We start from the raw sequence: 21,972 nt of genomic DNA, 5'->3' as shown, positions 1-21,972 counted from the left end.
AATGTACAGTGCCGTACCTGGAGCTGCGGACAGGACTAATGTACAGTGCCGTAGATGGTGTGGGGGACAGGACTAATGTACAATGCCATACCTGGTGCTGCGGACAGGACTAATGTACAGTGCCGTACCTGGTGTGGGGGACAGGACTAATGTACAGTGCCGTACCTGGTGCTGCGGACAGGACTAATGTACAGTGCCGTACCTGGTGTGGGGGACAGGACTAATGTACAGTGCCGTACCTGGTGCTGCGGACAGGACTAATGTACAGTGCCGTACCTGGTGTGGGGGACAGGACTAATGTACAGTGCCGTACCTGGTGCTGCGGACAGGACTAATGTACAGTGCCGTACCTGGTGTGGGGGACAGGACTAATGTACAGTGCCGTACCTGGTGCTGCGGACAGGTGTAATGTACAGTGCCGTACCTGGTGTGGGGGACAGGACTAATGTACAGTGCCGTACCTGGTGTGGGGGACAGGACTAATGTACAGTGCCGTAACTGGTGTGGGGGACAGGTGTAATGTACAGTGCCGTACCTGGTGCAGGGGACAGGTGTAATGTACAGTGTCGTACCTGGTGTGAGGGACAGGTGTAATGTACAGTGCCGTACGTGGTGCTGAGGACAGGACTAATGTACAGTGCCGTACCTGGTGCTGGGGACAGGTGTAATGTACAGTGCCGTACCTGGTGCTGGGGACAGGTGTAATGTACAGTGCCGTACCTGGTGCTGGGGACAGGTGTAATGTACAGTGCCGTACCTGGTGTGGGGGACAGGTGTAATGTACAGTGCCGTACCTGGTGTGAGGGACAGGTGTAATGTACAGTGCCGTACCTGGTGCAGGGGACAGGACTAATGTACTGTGCCGTACCTGGTGCTGGGTACAGGGCTAATGTACAGTGCCGAACCTGGTGCAGGGGACAGGACTAATGTACAGTGCTGTACCTGGTGCTGCGGACAGGACTAATGTACAGTGCCGTACCTGGTGCTGCGGACAGGACTAATGTACAGTGCCGTACTTGGTGCGGGGGACAGGACTAATGTACAGTGCCGTACCTGGTGCTGAGGACAGGACTAATGTACAGTGCCGTACCTGGAGTGGGGGGCAGGACTAATGTACAGTGCCGTACCTGGTGCTGAGGACAGGACTAATGTACAGTGCCGTACCTGGTGCAGAGGACAGGTGTAATGTACAGTGCCGTACCTGGTGCTGAGGACAGGACTAATGTACAATGCCGTACCTGGTGCGGGGGACAGGACTAATGTACAGTGCCGTAACTGGTGCGGGGGACAGGTGTAATGTACAGTGCCGTACCTGGTGCTGGGGACAGGTGTAATGTACAGTGCCGTACCTGGTGCTGGGGACAGGTGTAATGTACAGTGCCGTACCTGGTGTGAGGGACAGGTGTAATGTACAGTGCCGTACGTGATGCTGAGGACAGGACTAATGTACAGTGCCGTACCTGGTGTGGGGGACAGGACTAATGTACAGTGCCGTACGTGGTGCTGAGGACAGGACTAATGTACAGTGCCATACCTGGTGTGGGGGACAGGTGTAATGTACAGTGCCGTACCTGGTGTGAGGGACAGGTGTAATGTACAGTGCCGTACCTGGTGCTGAGGACAGGACTAATGTACAGTGCTGTACCTTGTGCAGGGGACAGGACTAATGTACAGTGCCGTACCTGGTGCGGGGGACAGGTGTAATGTACAGTGCCGTACCTGGTGCAGGGGACAGGTGTAATGTACAGTGCTGTACCTGGTGTGGGGGACAGGACTAATGTACAGTGCCGTAACTGGTGCGGGGGACAGGTGTAATGTACAGTGCCGTACCTGGTGCTGGGGACAGGTGTAATGTACAGTGCCGTACCTGGTGCTGGGGACAGGTGTAATGTACAGTGCCGTACCTGGTGTGGGGGACAGGTGTAATGTACAGTGCCGTACCTGGTGTGAGGGACAGGTGTAATGTACAGTGCCGTACGTGGTGCTGAGGACAGGACTAATGTACAGTGCCGTACCTGGTGCTGGGGACAGGTGTAATGTACAGTGCCGTACCTGGTGCTGGGGACAGGTGTAATGTACAGTGCCGTACCTGGTGTGGGGGACAGGTGTAATGTACAGTGCCGTACCTGGTGTGAGGGACAGGTGTAATGTACAGTGCCGTACCTGGTGCTGAGGCCAGGACTAATGTACAGTGCCGTACCTTGTGCTGGGTACAGGGCTAATGTACAGTGCCGTACCTGGTGCTGAGGACAGGTGTAATGTACAGTGCCGTACCTGGTGCTGAGGACAGGACTAATGTACAGTGCCGTACCTGGTGCAGGGGACAGGACTAATGTACAGTGCTGTACCTGGCGCTGCGGATAGGACTAATGTACAGTGCCGTACCTGGCGCTGCGGACAGGACTAATGTACAGTGCCGTACTTGGTGCGGGGGACAGGACTAATGTACAGTGCCGTACCTGTTGCTGAGGACAGGACTAATGTACAGTGCCGTACCTGGAGTGGGGGGCAGGACTAATGTACAGTGCCGTACCTGGTGCTGGGAACAGGACTAATGTACAGTGCCGTACCTGGTGCTGAGGACAGGACTAATGTACAGTGCCGTACCTGGTGCAGGGGACAGGACTAATGTACAGTGCTGTACCTGGCGCTGCGGATAGGACTAATGTACAGTGCCGTACCTGGCGCTGCGGACAGGACTAATGTACAGTGCCGTACTTGGTGCGGGGGACAGGACTAATGTACAGTGCCGTACCTGTTGCTGAGGACAGGACTAATGTACAGTGCTGTACCTGGCGCTGCGGATAGGACTAATGTACAGTGCCGTACCTGGCGCTGCGGACAGGACTAATGTACAGTGCCGTACTTGGTGCGGGGGACAGGACTAATGTACAGTGCCGTACTTGGTGCGGGGGACAGGACTAATGTACAGTGCCGTACCTGTTGCTGAGGACAGGACTAATGTACAGTGCTGTACCTGGCGCTGCGGATAGGACTAATGTACAGTGCCGTACCTGGCGCTGCGGACAGGACTAATGTACAGTGCCGTACTTGGTGCGGGGGACAGGACTAATGTACAGTGCCGTACCTGTTGCTGAGGACAGGACTAATGTACAGTGCCGTACCTGGAGTGGGGGGCAGGACTAATGTACAGTGCCGTACCTGGTGCTGGGAACAGGACTAATGTACAGTGCCGTACCTGGTGCTGAGGACAGGACTAATGTACAGTGCCGTACCTGGTGTGGGGGACAGGACTAATGTACAGTGCCGTAACTGGTGCGGGGGACAGGTGTAATGTGCAGTGCCGTACCTGGTGCTGGGGACAGGTGTAATGTACAGTGCCGTACCTGGTGCTGGGGACAGGTGTAATGTACAGTGCCGTACCTGGTGTGGGGGACAGGTGTAATGTACAGTGCCGTACCTGGTGTGAGGGACAGGTGTAATGTACAGTGCCGTACGTGGTGCAGGGGACAGGACTAATGTACAGTGCTGTACCTGGTGTGGAGGACAGGTGTAATGTACAGTGCTGTACCTGGTGCAGGGGACAGGTGTAATGTACAGTGCCGTACCTGGTGTGGGGGACAGGTGTAATGTACAGTGCCGTACCTGGTGCTGAGGACAGGACTAATGTACAGTGCCGTACCTGGTGTGGGGAAAGGACTAAATGTACAGTGCCGTACCTGGTGTGGGGGACAGGACTAATGTACAGTGCCGTACCTGGTGCTGGGGACAGGACTAATGTACAGTGCTGTACCTGGTGCTGAGGACAGGACTAATGTACAGTGCCGTACCTGGTGTGGGGGACAGGTGTAATGTACAGTGCCGTACCTGGTGTGGGGGACAGGTGTAATGTACAGTGCCGTACCTGGTGTGGGGGACAGGACTAATGTACAGTGCTGTACCTGGTGCTGAGGACAGGACTAATGTACAGTGCCGTACCTGGTGTGGGGGACTGGTGTAATGTACAGTGCCGTACCTGGTGTGGGGGACAGGTGTAATGTACAGTGCCGTACCTGGTGTGGGGGACAGGACTAATGTACAGTGCCGTACCTGGTGCAGGGGACAGGACTAATGTACAGTGCCGTACCTGGTGCTGAGGACAGGACTAATGTACAGTGCCGTACCTGGTGCTGAGGACAGGACTAATGTACAGTGCCGTACCTGGTGTGGGGAAAGGACTAAATGTACAGTGCCGTACCTGGTGTGGGGGACAGGACTAATGTACAGTGCCGTACCTGGTGCGGGGGACAGGACTAATGTACAGTGCTGTACCTGGTGCTGAGGACAGGACTAATGTACAGTGCCGTACCTGGTGCTGAGGACAGGACTAATGTACAGTGCCGTACCTGGTGTGGGGGACAGGACTAATGTACAGTGCCGTACCTGGTGCTGGGGACAGGACTAATGTACAGTGCTGTACCTGGTGCTGAGGACAGGACTAATGTACAGTGCCGTACCTGGTGTGGGGGACAGGTGTAATGTACAGTGCCGTACCTGGTGTGGGGGACAGGTGTAATGTACAGTGCCGTACCTGGTGTGGGGGACAGGTGTAATGTACAGTGCCGTACCTGGTGCAGGGGACAGGTGTAATGTACAGTGCCGTGCCTGGTGCTGAGGACAGGACTAATGTACAGTGCCGTACCTGGTGCTGAGGACAGGACTAATGTACAGTGCCGTACCTGGTGTGGGGGACAGGACTAATGTACAGTGCCGTACCTGGTGCTGGGGACAGGACTAATGTACAGTGCCGTACCTGGTGCTGAGGATAGGACTAATGTACAGTGCTGTACCTGGTGTGGGGGACAGGACTAATGTACAGTGCCGTACCTGGTGCTGAGGACAGGACTAATGTACAGTGCTGTACCTGGTGCTGAGGACAGGACTAATGTACAGTGCTGTACCTGGTGTGGGGGACAGGACTAATGTACAGTGCTGTACCTGGTGCTGGGGACAGGACTAATGTACAGTGCTGTACCTGGTGTGGGGGACAGGACTAATGTACAGTGCCGTACCTGGTGCTGAGGACAGGACTAATGTACAGTGCTGTACCTGGTGTGGGGGACAGGACTAATGTACAGTGCCGTACCTGGTGCTGGGGACAGGACTAATGTACAGTGCTGTACCTGGTGCTGAGGACAGGACTCATGTACAGTGCCGTACCTGGTGTGGGGGACAGGACTAATGTACAGTGCCGTACCTGGTGCTGGGGACAGGACTAATGTACAGTGCCGTACCTGGTGTGGGGGACAGGTGTAATGTACAGTGCCGTACCTGGTGTGGGGGACAGGTGTAATGTACAGTGCTGTACCTGGTGCTGAGGACAGGTGTAATGTACAGTGCCGTACCTGGTGCTGAGGACAGGACTAATGTACAGTGCTGTACCTGGTGTGGGGGACAGGACTAATGTACAGTGCCGTACCTGGTGCTGGGGACAGGACTAATGTACAGTGCTGTACCTGGTGCTGAGGACAGGACTAATGTACAGTGCCGTACCTGGTGTGGGGGACAGGACTAATGTACAGTGCCGTACCTGGTGCTGGGGACAGGACTAATGTACAGTGCTGTACCTGGTGCTGAGGACAGGACTAATGTACAGTGCCGTACCTGGTGTGGGGGACAGGTGTAATGTACAGTGCCGTACCTGGTGTGGGGGACAGGTGTAATGTACAGTGCCGTACCTGGTGTGGGGGACAGGTGTAATGTACAGTGCCGTACCTGGTGCTGAGGACAGGTGTAATGTACAGTGCCGTACCTGGTGCTGAGGACAGGACTAATGTACAGTGCCGTACCTGGTGCTGAGGACAGGACTAATGTACAGTGCCGTACCTTGTGTGGGGGACAGGACTAATGTACAGTGCCGTACCTGGTGCTGGGGACAGGACTAATGTACAGTGCCGTACCTGGTGCTGAGGACAGGACTAATGTACAGTGCTGTACCTGGTGTGGGGGACAGGACTAATGTACAGTGCCGTACCTGGTGCTGGGGACAGGACTAATGTACAGTGCCGTACCTGGTGCTGAGGACAGGACTAATGTACAGTGCTGTACCTGGTGTGGGGGACAGGACTAATGTACAGTGCCGTACCTGGTGCTGAGGACAGGACTAATGTACAGTGCTGTACCTGGTGTGGGGGACAGGACTAATGTACAGTGCCGTACCTGGTGCTGGGGACAGGACTAATGTACAGTGCCGTACCTGGTGCTGGGGACAGGACTAATGTACAGTGCCGTACCTGGTGCTGAGGACAGGACTAATGTACAGTGCTGTACCTGGTGTGGGGGACAGGACTAATGTACAGTGCCGTACCTGGTGCTGGGGACAGGACTAATGTACAGTGCCGTACCTGGTGCTGCGGACAGGACTAATGTACAGTGCCGTACCTGGTGCTGCGGACAGGACTAATGTACAGTGCTGTACCTGGTGTGGGGGACAGGACTAATGTACAGTGCCGTACCTGGTGCTGGGGACAGGACTAATGTACAGTGCTGTACCTGGTGCTGAGGACAGGACTAATGTACAGTGCCGTACCTGGTGTGGGGGACAGGTGTAATGTACAGTGCCGTACCTGGTGTGGGGGACAGGTGTAATGTACAGTGCCGTACCTGGTGCAGGGGACAGGTGTAATGTACAATGCTGTACCTGGTGCAGGGGACAGGTGTAATGTACAGTGCTGTACCTGGTGCAGGGGACAGGTGTAATGTACAGTGCCGTACCTGGTGCTGGGGACAGGTGTAATGTACAGTGCTGTACCTGGTGCGGGGGACAGGTGTAATGTACAGTGCTGTACCTGGTGCAGGGGACAGGTGTAATGTACAGTGCTGTACCTAGTGCAGGGGACAGGTGTAATGTACAGTGCTGTACCTGGTGCAGGGGACAGGTGTAATGTACAGTGCCGTACCTGGTGTGGGGGACAGGTGTAATGTACAGTGCTGTACCTGGTGTGGGGGACAGGTGTAATGTACAGTGCTGTACCTGGTGCTGGGGACAGGTGTAATGTACAGTGCTGTACCTGGTGCTGAGGACAGGTGTAGTGTACAGTGCTGTACCTGGTGCAGGGGACAGGTGTAATGTACAGTGCCGTACCTGGTGTGGGGGACAGGTGTAATGTACAGTGCTATACCTGGTGCAGGGGACAGGTGTAATGTACAGTGCTGTACCTGGTGCTGGGGACAGGTGTAATGTACAGTGCTGTACCTGGTGCTGGGGACAGGTGTAATGTACAGTGCTGTACCTGGTGCGGGGGACAGGTGTAATGTACAGTGCTGTACCTGGTGCAGGGGACAGGTGTAATGTACAGTGCTGTACCTAGTGCAGGGGACAGGTGTAATGTACAGTGCTGTACCTGGTGCAGGGGACAGGTGTAATGTACAGTGCCGTACCTGGTGTGGGGGACAGGTGTAATGTACAGTGCTGTACCTGGTGCAGGGGACAGGTGTAATGTACAGTGCTGTACCTGGTGCTGGGGACAGGTGTAATGTACAGTGCTGTACCTGGTGCTGGGGACAGGTGTAATGTACAGTGCTGTACCTGGTGCAGGGGACAGGTGTAATGTACAGTGCTGTACCTAGTGCAGGGGACAGGTGTAATGTACAGTGCTGTACCTGGTGCAGGGGACAGGTGTAATGTACAGTGCCGTACCTGGTGTGGGGGACAGGTGTAATGTACAGTGCTGTACCTGGTGCAGGGGACAGGTGTAATGTACAGTGCTGTACCTGGTGCAGGGGACAGGTGTAATGTACAGTGCCGTACCTGGTGCAGGGGACAGGTGTAATGTACAGTGCCGTACCTGGTGCGGGGGACAGGTGTAATGTACAGTGCTGTACCTGGTGCAGGGGACAGGTGTAATGTACAGTGCCGTACCTGGTGTGGGGGACAGGTGTAATGTACAGTGCTGTACCTGGTGCGGGGGACAGGTGTAATGTACAGTGCTGTACCTGGTGCTGGGGACAGGTGTAATGTACAGTGCTGTACCTGGTGCTGGGGACAGGTGTAATGTACAGTGCCGTACCTGGTGTGGGGGACAGGTGTAATGTACAGTGCTGTACCTGGTGCAGGGGACAGGTGTAGTGTACAGTGCTGTACCTGGTGCTGGGGACAGGTGTAATGTACAGTGCTGTACCTGGTGCAGGGGACAGGTGTAATGTACAGTGCTGTACCTGGTGCTGGGGACAGGTGTAATGTACAGTGCTGTACCTGGTGCAGGGGACAGGTGTAATGTACAGTGCCGTACCTGGTGTGGGGGACAGGTGTAATGTACAATGCCGTACCTGGTGTGGGGGACAGGTGTAATGTACAATGCCGTACCTGGTGCAGGGGACAGGTGTAATGTACAGTGCTGTACCTGGTGCTGGGGACAGGTGTAATGTACAGTGCCGTACCTGGTGTGGGGGACAGGTGTAATGTACAGTGCTGTACCTGGTGCAGGGGACAGGTGTAGTGTACAGTGCTGTACCTGGTGCTGGGGACAGGTGTAATGTACAGTGCTGTACCTGGTGCAGGGGACAGGTGTAATGTACAGTGCTGTACCTGGTGCTGGGGACAGGTGTAATGTACAGTGCCGTACCTGGTGCAGGGGACAGGTGTAATGTACAGTGCCGTACCTGGTGTGGGGGACAGGTGTAATGTACAATGCCGTACCTGGTGTGGGGGACAGGTGTAATGTACAGTGCCGTACCTGGTGTGGGGGACAGGTGTAATGTACAATGCCGTACCTGGTGTGGGGGACAGGTGTAATGTACAGTGCTGTACCTGGTGCAGGGGACAGGTGTAATGTACAGTGCCGTACCTGGTGTGGGGGACAGGTGTAGTGTACAGTGCTGTACCTGGTGCTAGGGACAGGTGTAATGTACAGTGCTGTACCTGGTGTGGGGGACAGGTGTAGTGTACAGTGCTGTACCTGGTGCTGGGGACAGGTGTAATGTACAGTGCTGTACCTGGTGCAGGGGACAGGTGTAATGTACAGTGCTGTACCTGGTGCAGGGGACAGGTGTAATGTACAGTGCCGTACCTGGTGTGGGGGACAGGTGTAATGTACAGTGCTGTACCTGGTGCAGGGGACAGGTGTAATGTACAGTGCTGTACCTGGTGTGGGGGACAGGTGTAATGTACAGTGCTGTACCTGGTGCAGGGGACAGGTGTAATGTACAATGCCGTACCTGGTGCAGGGGACAGGACTAATGTACAGTGCTGTACCTGGTGTGGGGGACAGGTGTAATGTACAGTGCTGTACCTGGTGCTGGGGACAGGTGTAATGTACAATGCCGTACCTGGTGTGGGGGACAGGTGTAATGTACAGTGCCGTACCTGGTGTGGGGGACAGGTGTAATGTACAGTGCTGTACCTGGTGTGGGGGACAGGTGTAATGTACAGTGCCGTACCTGGTGCAGGGGACAGGTGTAATGTACAATGCCGTACCTGGTGCAGGGGACAGGACTAATGTACAGTGCTGTACCTGGTGTGGGGGACAGGTGTAATGTACAGTGCTGTACCTGGTGCTGGGGACAGGTGTAATGTACAATGCCGTACCTGGTGCAGGGGACAGGACTAATGTACAGTGCTGTACCTGGTGTGGGGGACAGGTGTAATGTACAGTGCTGTACCTGGTGCTGGGGACAGGTGTAATGTACAGTGCTGTACCTGGTGCAGGGGACAGGTGTAATGTACAGTGCCGTACCTGGTGTGGGGGACAGGTGTAATGTACAGTGCCGTACCTGGTGTGGGGGACAGGTGTAATGTACAGTGCTGTACCTGGTGTGGGGGACAGGTGTAATGTACAGTGCCGTACCTGGTGTGGGGGACAGGTGTAATGTACAGTGCTGTACCTGGTGTGGGGGACAGGTGTAATGTACAGTGCCGTACCTGGTGTGGGGGACAGGTGTAATGTACAGTGCTGTACCTGGTGTGGGGGACAGGTGTAATGTACAGTGCTGTACCTGGTGCTGGGGTTTAGATGGTGTGTTCGTCTTGCACGCTGTCACACACAGTTATGAGACAATGGTATGACTACTCTCTTAATATAAGGCAGGGTTAGGCAATCTGTGGCGCTCCAGCTGCTGTGGAACTACACATACCAGCTTGTCCAGTCACATTTTTGCTGTTAGGGCATGCTGGTATGTGTAGTTCCATAGCAGCGTGAGTGCCAGAGCTTGCTTACCCCTGATAAAATGTATATTGGGCCTAATTGTACGCAATGGCGATTATCACACAACGGAGTGACTATCGGTGACTGTGTATGTGCAGCGATCTCCCGCGTACTGAGGAATACATTACAAAGTGAGTTGCAGGAAGTGACCGTTTGGAGGTGGTAACGGGGAGTATACAGGTAGTGGTTGGAAAAACGCAAATACAACCCCCTTCCCCATACTAAGTGCACGGTCCTCTACATGTACCCCAATGGATTAGCTGTGCCTCTGGTGTGTCTCATCTATTGTTTTGTGTCCTGACAATTTCAGATGTTTCCATAGCTGGTGGATTTACAGGAAGATTCAGTAGTAAATTACAGTACTTGGCTATTACCTCCTGTAGGGGTCATCACAGTTACATACACCTCCCACAGCGTCCTGCCCCTCCCATAGTAAGCCACGCCCATGGTGCCTGACCAGTCCTCTCTGGAAGGGCAGTTCTCCATTTCACTATGTATTTTTTCTTTTATTTATTTAATATCGCTCAGGACTGTAACTTCTAGCGTTCGCTTACAGCCGCGTTGTTACATCTACCCCTTTCACACTGCCACAATAACCCAGGTTATCGCCAGGTCGACATGAGAAGGACCCGGGTTAGTTTAAGCAGGTGACCCGGGTCATCTGACCCAGTCGTGATGTCATCTCCAAGCACCGACAGAACAGGTAACATTGCACCGGTGTGCAGTGTAAACAGGGCCGACCTGGGAATAACTGGAGTTGGAGCTGCAGTGTAAACGGGGTCTATCACAGGTCTGATCCAGGGAATTTGGTGTGATCAGGGTATTATTAGTGATCTACTTGGTTCCTCTTAGACATTTCTAAAAGAAAATGATTATCCAAATACATATTTTGACATAGCTGTTATATATATATATATATATATATATATATATTGGGAACTAAATATAAAATATCCAATAGCCTTTCACCTGTTTCTTAATGCCACCTACAGGGCACTGGTCCTATCACCTATACGGAGACGCTGACACATACAGGTAAGTGCAGTAATAGTGGCTGATACGCCAGTCGCTGCTTTCATAGAAAAAAGGCTATCGCTGGGTGATTTGTCATTCAAAGGATAAATAAACTTTCGTAAAGACTGGCACAGAAGCTACAGATGTGTCCTCATACATCCAGCCTCAGTACACCATGCAGCGCGAAGCGCCTCATACCTCCAGCCTCAGTACGCTATGCAGCGCGAGGCGCCTCATACCTCCAGCCTCAGTACGCTAATGTACAGATTCAGAGACTCAGCCGCACACAGATATACAAGTGTTCTACATCACATTAATTGGCAGTCTCCTTGTGCGTCCTTGTCACATTGGCATTTCTAGCAAAAAACAACGCCCGGATGCAGCAAAGATGCATCTGTACCGCCAGCAGACTAGGGGATAAATTTGCTTAGCGTGATATTTTTTTAAAGAAGTTTCATACGGCAGTGATATCAAACGCAAAGCACGCCGTATTATGCTATTAGCAAATGTACCCCTTAGTTTGCTAGATGTAGCTTCCGTGCCAGCTGACAGAACTGGGAACCACACACCTAATACAGCAAGATGTCGGTGCTGGGTGTTGTATACCGCGAGTAACATCAGGAAGATGACGCGTTTATCTAGTACAGTATAAATCCGGTTCCCTGAAAACACACAACATACAACAGCAGAAGTAGGTTTCATCTTCTTTAATGCATAACAACAATGCCTGAGGTACACAAATCCACATACAGGCACGGGTAGTTACCACGTCGCTGCTACAGAGGTCGCCCGTAAGTCGCTGACGTCCGCTAGCAGGGATGAGGATGAAACAAGTACAAGTTTATCTTTCTAATCTACGACTTAATATAGCTGAATAAATTATAGTGGGATTATATATATGTACGCATATATATATGTACACACTGATGCGCACACTTGGGAATCAGACACAGAGGTGACGGTTTATGGAATGCTATCTAGTGCTATATACGGGAATCCTTGTTGGTGGCGTTAGACTAAAGGGTTAGGAGCATTTAATATACATGTGTAGGTGGGGTACTGCAATGCCCCCACACAGTCCCTGTGACCGGGGGGTCTGCATCCCTCAAATGTCCATTTTATAGAAATATTTAAAATAAAATAAAAAGTCAAGTGTCCATTTGTGCATTAAGTGATGTCGGCTCCTTCTCCGATAGAGGAGTCTTCTTATGGAATGTCTCTTGGAGCCTTTCTGCTGTCCTCTTCTCCTTGTCCTCCGCAAGGTCCGTCTGTAAGAGCGTATAGTCTTATACTATGGGGTATCGGAGTCTTTTGTAGATAAAAGCTTATCATGATGTGGAGTGTTTGGTATTTTAGAGAAGGTGTGCCCTTTGCGCCCCAACAATCACCACCATTTCCCTATATCAATATTTCTCTCTTGGAACATAATATATAAATCTTCTGAAGACTTCACATAATTCTTATACATCAACCATACTATACATCTTTTGCTGTGAAAATATTCACATGAAACTGCAGATGGGTTTTAGCACTGGAATGATTTGGAACAGGGTAACTATACTATATACATCATCTTGAACCAGTAGCTAAAATGGGATTTCAAAAGGAATTTACACCTCTCAGCACTGGTTTGGAAGGTTCAATGGAATAACATCCTTCTATTTAATAGTGGTCCGCCAACCAGCATTAACTGTTGCGTCATCTGTGTCGTAATGCTAGACGTGGTCACGCTGGAGACCCCGGCAGCCTAAGTGACGGTATACTGATACCATCTATTCATGTGTTCTGGTAGATGAATTCCAACATCCTGGAATGCGAGTAAGCATATGGAATAAATATCACGACTACGTTTGTTTGGATATTCACATCCGAGATCACTTTTCTTGTCGGACAAGTTATACGAGGTTAACATTTGGAGGTCATCCTAAATTGTTTCTCTGCGCCATCCAAATGATGCTGAGATGTGTAATAATTATTTCATTGGGACATATATCTTGGGAGGTAAATTTCTGGCCATGATGGCACTAAATTATTCTTCCAAACTTAGGTTCCTGACTGACGTCAACACATTATTACAGATATTTCAAGTACGGTTGGGGGCAATCGTAGGCCTACCATGGACATCTGTAACGTGACGGCCTGCCCTGTGGTCCTGTGTTACAGAGTAGCCGATCCTGCTCAATGTTACGTTAGCTACAATATTGTTTTAGTAACGCCTGGGATTGCTTCCAAAACTTCACAACAGAATCGTCCTCCTTGAAGAAAAATCAGAATGCAATAGTCTGTAGAAATGGTCCCAATATTCAGTGAAGTAAACATTATCCAGTACATCTATACTGACTGATGGTGAAATCACTTGCTCATACTCTTTTGAGTAATCTTCATTTTGAAAGTCATTGGTCTACAACTCCTGTGTATGGAATGTTTATGGGAGTGTTCTTCAACCACAAGTTACAATAGGGAATGAAATGTGGGTGAGAGACTGTTCCCTGACATGGATTATTACACATCTACGCTCGGAAACATGGCAGATTTTCTGTATTTGTGCCTCGTTCTCACCCATTTCATAGGCAAATACTGCGCTAGTCCTGTCAAGGCTGCCTCTACTTTGCGGAAAAGTTTGAATACCCTCAAAGTGTTTCAGAGCATGCCGGCAGCTTCTAAATCATTGCATGGACCATTCCTGGGAACAGACGCCAACACTTTTCTGGATGCAGGCCGACCATAGAGTATTTGCTCTGCGGTTGTCCCAGGGGATGAGAGCAGTGAATTGGCACAAATGTATAACGTGGGGAGATGTACAGGGCAGCCCTCAGGTGCTGGTTCTGGTGGCATTACAGGTGCGAAGACTTCAGTAGGCTTGCCCAGTCTCAACAGGTAAAAGGCCCAGGACAGCCGAGTGCTCGCCAAGTTTCATCCGGCGCTGTGTGGACAGGCTGACGTTTTTAGCCAAGTAATCAACAGCAGCTGTAAAGAGATCCAAACACAATTAGTATGGCATTATAGTCCCTGCATATCTGTAAGAGCATTGTGGCTTTTGGCTCATTAATTCTACTCGTTCTCGGTTCATGGAAGTGTTACCTAGATAAAGGCCAATTTCACCCAGTGTGTGCCGCGGTGACTCGCTGCACAGCAGGTAAGATTGTGCTTCTAGAACCTTTCTGGGTGGAGTTATTTCTCTGGCAGTATATAAGAAGACAGCAATGCCAATTACCTTTAATTCCTCACAAGCCAAACAAGCATTGCAGCTACCTCATGTGAAATAACTCACATTCCCTTCAACACAAAAGCTCTTCATTCCTGCTAATGCCCCAAATTAAATTAATGCCGATTTAGAAGTTACTGCCAATAAGTAAGGAAATATGAGGCGTCAGTGTTTGTGTCAGCTTCATCCCTGGGGGAGAACTCGTCCAGACAGGACTCTTATTAGAGTTGTCATATCCATTAGGCTTCTCGTCACGCTTCTGTGTCCTATCAGTGTGGGCATCACAGATAGACCTGTCTGTGCCAAGTGCCCAGGAAAAGTCACTGGATCTAGTCTGGCAGGGGATGGATAATGGGGAATGACTCTGCATTGCATTCTGGGAAGGGGGGGGGTGTTAACCCTTTTTGTATTCCCTTGTAAATAACTAAGGTCATGGCATTCTTTTTCTCATTGGGGTTTCTTGGTGTCCTATCACCAGCTGACATGTCTCTATAAGACCATGGGGTAAATTTACTAAGATGGGAGTTCTATTTAAGATGGGATGTTGCCTATAGCAACCAATCAGATTCCAGGTATTATCTTCTAGAAGGTGCTAGATAAATGAGAAGTAGAATCTGATTGGTTGCTATGGGCAACATCGCATCTTAAATAGAACTCCCATCTTAGTAGATTTACCCCTATGTTGGGTATTTTGCAGCATCTGATTCTGCATTAGGTATTGTGCCCCCTCCAGCCACCGTACGCTGGGAACGCACTATGACAAAAATTTGGCGATATGGCTATTTCCTACAATCATTGTGGTCGGTCGGAATCCTATCGTGTGTGTCTAGCTTTATCACATTGCTTCTTTCTGAAGATGAAAGCAGAGATGAGCAGTGGGTGCCTGGGGCTGGTGCTGGAGCAGAGTCTCACTATTAATTGCAGGTGTTCCCGGGACATGCAGGAGGTGGGAGAAAGGTCGGGGTCAGGGCAGGAGCACAGGCAGCTGAACCACATGCTTCTCATTTATTCTGGACAAGTTCCAGGGTGACCGGGGGTGAAATCATCTGCACTGTTTAGCACTGACCCTGGCATCCATGAGATATGTAAAGCTTTAGGGCACATTCAGATGGGTATGAATTTCATACGTTCAGTGCCTGGTACATTGCGTGCAATATTCAGTACAGCAACAAAGGTACGTCTTCCTACAGGGAGAGCCTGAAAACCCGCTTCTAACACTAAACAGGCCCATAGCCTGATAAATCAGGAGCATACCCTCACACATTGTTCTAATGCGTATAAGAGGCACAATACAAACATTAATAATAGATACTACCAGTGTAACCATACATCAGTGAGACCACAGCCATAACAACACACACACACACACACACACACACACACACACACACACACACACACACACACACACACACACACACACACACACACACACACACACCTAACACACTGGAGATACCTGGTCTCCTCCACTCATAGCAGAAGTTACTGATATAACATTTAAAGGCACAAATTCATCGTCCATGACATTAGGTAATCTCCAACTGCACAGACCATAGAAAGATAGAATGTGACGGCAGATAATCTCGCTAGCTTCTTGCTCACACCTTTATGAGGTTAGAGACTACCCTGCCCGTATATCCCGCAGTGTATTTATGAGGTTGGGGTCTACCCTCACTGGATAGCCCGCAGTGTATTTATGAGGTTGGGGACTACCCTGTCTGGATATCCCGTAGTGTATTTGTGAGGTTGGGGACCCAAAGTGTATTTGAGGTTAGAGACTACCCTGACTGTATATCCCGCAGTATATTTATGAGGTTGGGGACTACCCTGCCTGGATACCCAGCAGTGTATTTATGAGGTTGGGGACTACCCTGCCTGGATATCCCGTACTGTATTTGTGAGGTTGGGGACCCGCAGTGTATTTATGAGGTTAGAGACTACCCTGACTGGATATCCTGCAGTGTATTTATGAGGTTAGAGACTACCCTGACTGGATATCTCGCAGTGTATTTATGAGGTTGGGGACTACCCTGCCTGGATATCCCACAGTGTATTTATGAGTTTGGGGACTACCCTGCCTGGATATCCCGCAGTGTATTTATGGGGTTGGGGACCTGCAATGTATTTATGAGGTTAGAAACTACCCTGCCTAGATATCCCGCAGTGTATTTATGGGGTTGGGGACCTGCAATGTATTTATGAGGTTGGGGGACTACCCTGCCTGGATATCCTGCAGTGTATTTATGAGGTTGGGGACTACCCTGCCTGGATATCCCGCAGTGTATTTATGGGGTTGGGGACCTGCAATGTATTTATGAGGTTAGAAACTACCCTGCCTGGATATCCCGCAGTGTATTTATGAGGTTGGGGACTACCCTGCCTGGATATCCCGCAGTGTATTTATGATGTTGGGGACTACCCTGCCTGGATATCCCTCAGTGTATTTATGGGGTTGGGGACCTGCAATGTATTTATGAGGTTAGAAACTACCCTGCCTGGATATCCTGCAGTGTATTTATGAGGTTGGGGACTACCCTGCCTGGATATCCCGCAGTGTATTTATGATGTTGGGGACTACCCTGCCTGGATATCCCTCAGTGTATTTATGGGGTTGGGGACCTGCAATGTATTTATGAGGTTGGGGACTACCCTGCCTAGATATCCTGCAGTGTATTTATGAGGTTGGGGACTACCCTGCCTAGATATCCTGCAGTGTATTTATGAGGTTGGGGACCTGCAATGTATTTATGAGGTTAGAGACTACCCTGCCTGGATATCCCACAGTGTAATTATGAGTTTGGGGACTACCCTGCCTGGATATCCTGCAGTGTATTTATGAGGTTGGGGACTACCCTCACTGGATAGCCCGCAGTGTATTTATGAGGTTGGGGACTACCCTGTCTGGATATCCCGCAGTGTATTTATGATGTTGGGGACTACCCTGCCTGGATATCCCTCAGTGTATTTATGGGGTTGGGGACCTGCAATGTATTTATGAGGTTAGAAACTACCTTGCCTGGATATCCCGCAGTGTATTTATGAGGTTGGGGACTACCCTGCCTGGATATCCCGCAGTGTATTTATGATGTTGGGGACTACCCTGCCTGGATATCCCGCAGTGTATTTATGAAGTTGCAGACTACCCTGTCTGGATATCCTGCAGTGTATTTATGAGGTTGGGGACCCTCAATGTATTTATGAGGTTGGGGACTACCCTGTCTGGATATCCCGCAGTGTATTTATGAGGTTGGGGACTACCCTGCCTGGATATCCCGTAGTGTATTTGTGAGGTTGGGGACCCGCAGTGTATTTATGAGGTTAGAGACTACCCTGACTGGATATCTCGCAGTGTATTTGAGGTTGGGGACTACCCTGCCTGGATATCCCACAGCGTATTTATGAGTTTGGGGACTACCCTGCCTGGATATCCTGCAGTGTATTTATGACGTTGGGGACTACCCTGCCTGGATATCCCGCAGTGTATTTATGAGGTTGGGGACTACCCTGCCTGGATATCCCTCAGTGTATTTATGGGGTTGGGGACCTGCAATGTATTTATGAGGTTGGGGACTACCCTGCCTAGATATCCTGCAGTGTATTTATGAGGTTGGGGACTACCCTGCCTAGATATCCTGCAGTGTATTTATGAGGTTGGGGACCTGCAATGTATTTATGAGGTTAGAGACTACCCTGCCTGGATATCCCACAGTGTAATTATGAGTTTGGAGACTACCCTGCCTGGATATCCTGCAGTGTATTTATGAGGTTGGGGACTACCCTCACTGGATAGCCCGCAGTGTATTTATGAGGTTGGGGACTACCCTGTCTGGATATCCCGCAGTGTATTTATGATGTTGGGGACTACCCTGCCTGGATATCCCTCAGTGTATTTATGGGGTTGGGGACCTGCAATGTATTTATGAGGTTAGAAACTACCTTGCCTGGATATCCCGCAGTGTATTTATGAGGTTGGGGACTACCCTGTCTGGATATCCTGCAGTGTATTTATGAGGTTGGGGACCCTCAATGTATTTATGAGGTTGGGGACTACCCTGTCTGGATATCCCGCAGTGTATTTATGAGGTTGGGGACTACCCTGCCTGGATATCCCGTAGTGTATTTGTGAGGTTGGGGACCCGCAGTGTATTTATGAGGTTAGAGACTACCCTGACTGGATATCTCGCAGTGTATTTGAGGTTGGGGACTACCCTGCCTGGATATCCCACAGTGTATTTATGAGTTTGGGGACTACCCTGCCTGGATATCCTGCAGTGTATTTATGACGTTGGGGACTACCCTGCCTGGATATCCCGCAGTGTATTTATGGGGTTGGGGACCTGCAATGTATTTATGAGGTTAGAAACTACCCTGTCTGGATATCCCGCAGTGTATTTATGAGGTTGGGGACTACCCTGCCTGGATATCCCGCAGTGTATTTATGATGTTGGGGACTACCCTGCCTGGATATCCCTCAGTGTATGTATGGGGTTGGGGACCTGCAATGTATTTATGAGGTTAGAAACTACCCTGCCTGGATATCCTGCAGTGTATTTATGAGGTTGGGGACTACCCTGCCTGGATATCCCGCAGTGTATTTATGATGTTGGGGACTACCCTGCCTGGATATCCCTCAGTGTATTTATGGGGTTGGGGACCTGCAATGTATTTATGAGGTTGGGGACTACCCTGCCTAGATATCCTGCAGTGTATTTATGAGGTTGGGGACCTGCAATGTATTTATGAGGTTAGAGACTACCCTGCCTGGATATCCCACAGTGTAATTATGAGTTTGGGGACTACCCTGCCTGGATATCCTGCAGTGTATTTATGAGGTTGGGGACTACCCTCACTGGATAGCCCGCAGTGTATTTATGAGGTTGGGGACTACCCTGTCTGGATATCCCGCAGTGTATTTATGATGTTGGGGACTACCCTGCCTGGATATCCCTCAGTGTATTTATGGGGTTGGGGACCTGCAATGTATTTATGAGGTTAGAAACTACCCTGCCTGGATATCCCGCAGTGTATTTATGAGGTTGGGGACTACCCTGCCTGGATATCCCGCAGTGTATTTATGATGTTGGGGACTACCCTGCCTGGATATCCCTCAGTGTATTTATGGGGTTGGGGACCTGCAATGTATTTATGAGGTTAGAAACTACCCTGCCTGGATATCCTGCAGTGTATTTATGAGGTTGGGGACTACCCTGCCTAGATATCCTGCAGTGTATTTATGAGGTTGGGGACCTGCAATGTATACTATTTATGAGGTTAGAGACTACCCTGCCTGGATATCCCGCAGTGTAATTATGAGTTTGGGGACTACCCTGCCTGGATATCCTGCAGTGTATTTATGAGGTTGGGGACTACCCTCACTGGATAGCCCGCAGTGTATTTATGAGGTTGGGGACTACCCTGCCTGGATATCCTGCAGTGTATTTATGACGTTGGGGACTACCCTGCCTGGATATCCCGCAGTGTATTTATGGGGTTGGGGACCTGCAATGTATTTATGAGGTTAGAAACTACCCTGCCTGGATATCCCGCAGTGTATTTATGAGGTTGGGGACTACCCTGCCTGGATATCCCGCAGTGTATTTATGATGTTGGGGACTACCCTGCCTGGATATCCCTCAGTGTATTTATGGGGTTGGGGACCTGCAATGTATTTATGAGGTTAGAAACTACCCTGCCTGGATATCCTGCAGTGTATTTATGAGGTTGGGGACTACCCTGCCTAGATATCCTGCAGTGTATTTATGAGGTTGGGGACCTGCAATGTATACTATTTATGAGGTTAGAGACTACCCTGCCTGGATATCCCGCAGTGTAATTATGAGTTTGGGGACTACCCTGCCTGGATATCCTGCAGTGTATTTATGAGGTTGGGGACTACCCTCACTGGATAGCCCGCAGTGTATTTATGAGGTTGGGGACTACCCTGCCTGGATATCCTGCAGTGTATTTATGAGGTTGGGGACTACCCTGCCTGGATATCCCGCAGTGTATTTATGATGTTGGGGACTACCCTGCCTGGATATCCCTCAGTGTATTTATGGGGTTGGGGACCTGCAATGTATTTATGAGGTTAGAAACTACCCTGCCTGGATATCCTGCAGTGTATTTATGAGGTTGGGGACTACCCTGCCTAGATATCCTGCAGTGTATTTATGAGGTTGGGGACCTGCAATGTATTTATGAGGTTAGAGACTACCCTGCCTGGATATCCCACAGTGTAATTATGAGTTTGGGGACTACCCTGTCTGGATATCCCGCAGTGTATTTATGAGATTGGGGACTACCCTGCCTGGATATCCCGCAGAGTATTTTATGAGGTTGGGGACCTGCAATGTATTTATGATGTTAGAAAGTACCCTGGCTGGATATCCTGCAGTGTATTTATGAGGTTGGGGACTACCCTGCCTGGATATCCCGCAGTGTATTTATGAGGTTCGGGACTACCCTGCCTGGATATCCCGCAGTGTATTTATGAGGTTGGGGACTACCCTGCCTGGATATCCCGCAGTGTATTTATGAGGTTGGGGACTACCCTGCCTGGATATCCCACAGTGTATTTATGACGTTGGGGACCCACAATGTATTTATGAGGTTAGAGACTACCCTGTCTGGATATCCTGCAGTGTATTTATGAGGTTGGGGACCCTCAATGTATTTATGAGGTTAGAGACTACCCTGCCTGGATATCCCGCAGTGTATTTATGAGGTTGGGGACCCGCAGTGTATTTATGACGTTGGGGACCCTCAATGTATTTATGAGGTTAGACACTACCCTGCCTGGATATCCCGCAGTTTATTAGCCTGGGGAAAATTTGGACCTATCCGTTTAAACTCCTTGATTGAGGAAAGGGGTTTTCTCTTATATTTTCTGTGTTCATGACGTCCTAATTTTAATCCAAATGCAGACTTCCAATTACAAACTGTTGATGTCCTGAAATTCACCTACTGTTTAAAGAGGAATCTGCTTACAAGAATGAGGCCTAAACTGATTTCATGCAGAGCCCTGCAGATCCCCCCGGCACTGAGCCTGTTCTCATAAACCTCCAGCATTCAGACGGCTTACGGAAAACGGATATCTAGCAGGGAATTATCCTGTAAATTTTATTTACTTCTATGGAATAAATCTTCCCTCCATTGCAAGTTCTCATAAAACACAAGGAAAAGGGTTGGTTTCCGGGGGCGTATTATGGGGTGGGAAGGGGCTGTAAACGTTTTGCTGGTGGGGTATGGGGACAGAGTGGTATTGGAAGTATGAGCCTATTATCAGGGAATGGGCTAAAACATACAATTTACGTATTTCCATCTTCTAAATCACAGTTGTGTAGGAGCAAATTTCAGTTTATTAAGGAAGGTCATAGTGAGCTACATGACCCTGCAGGTGAGAGGTTATATCGAAGATTCTGGGCGGAATTCAGGTGTTTTATGAGGCGCTAATTAATGGGCATCTGACGGAGCAGTTCAATTGTTCTGAGTACCCATTAATTATCTTGCTCATCATGCCCACATAGACCGCGTTTAGCCACGTGTAGCAGCCAGTTCTGGTTAGGGCGCCCAAACCATGGAGTTTGCGCGCACTTTTGCTCGCCACTT

General features: G+C 50.1%; 1 protein-coding gene and 1 long non-coding RNA gene across 5 annotated transcripts in view; one reads left to right on the top strand and one right to left on the bottom strand.

The window, feature by feature from the left end:
- LOC134965767 (uncharacterized) overlaps positions 1 to 21,972 on the top strand; it is a 168,719-nt gene that overhangs the window by 9,486 nt on the left and 137,261 nt on the right. The window lies entirely within an intron of this gene.
- Positions 11,849 to 21,972, bottom strand: part of PAX7 (paired box 7) — a 193,887-nt gene continuing 183,763 nt past the window's right edge. For both annotated transcript variants that reach the window (XM_063942123.1, XM_063942124.1), the window contains exon 9: positions 11,849 to 14,123. In XM_063942123.1, coding sequence (XP_063798193.1) covers positions 14,008 to 14,123 — 116 coding nt within the window. In that variant the 3' untranslated portion in view covers positions 11,849 to 14,007. The remainder of the gene's footprint in view (positions 14,124 to 21,972) is intronic.

Source organism: Pseudophryne corroboree, chromosome 10, assembly GCF_028390025.1.
Source record: "Pseudophryne corroboree isolate aPseCor3 chromosome 10, aPseCor3.hap2, whole genome shotgun sequence".
Lineage (NCBI taxonomy): Eukaryota > Metazoa > Chordata > Amphibia > Anura > Myobatrachidae > Pseudophryne > Pseudophryne corroboree.
The sequence above is the reverse complement of the archived record's forward strand: the minus strand, read 5'-3'. Positions and strand labels throughout refer to the sequence as shown.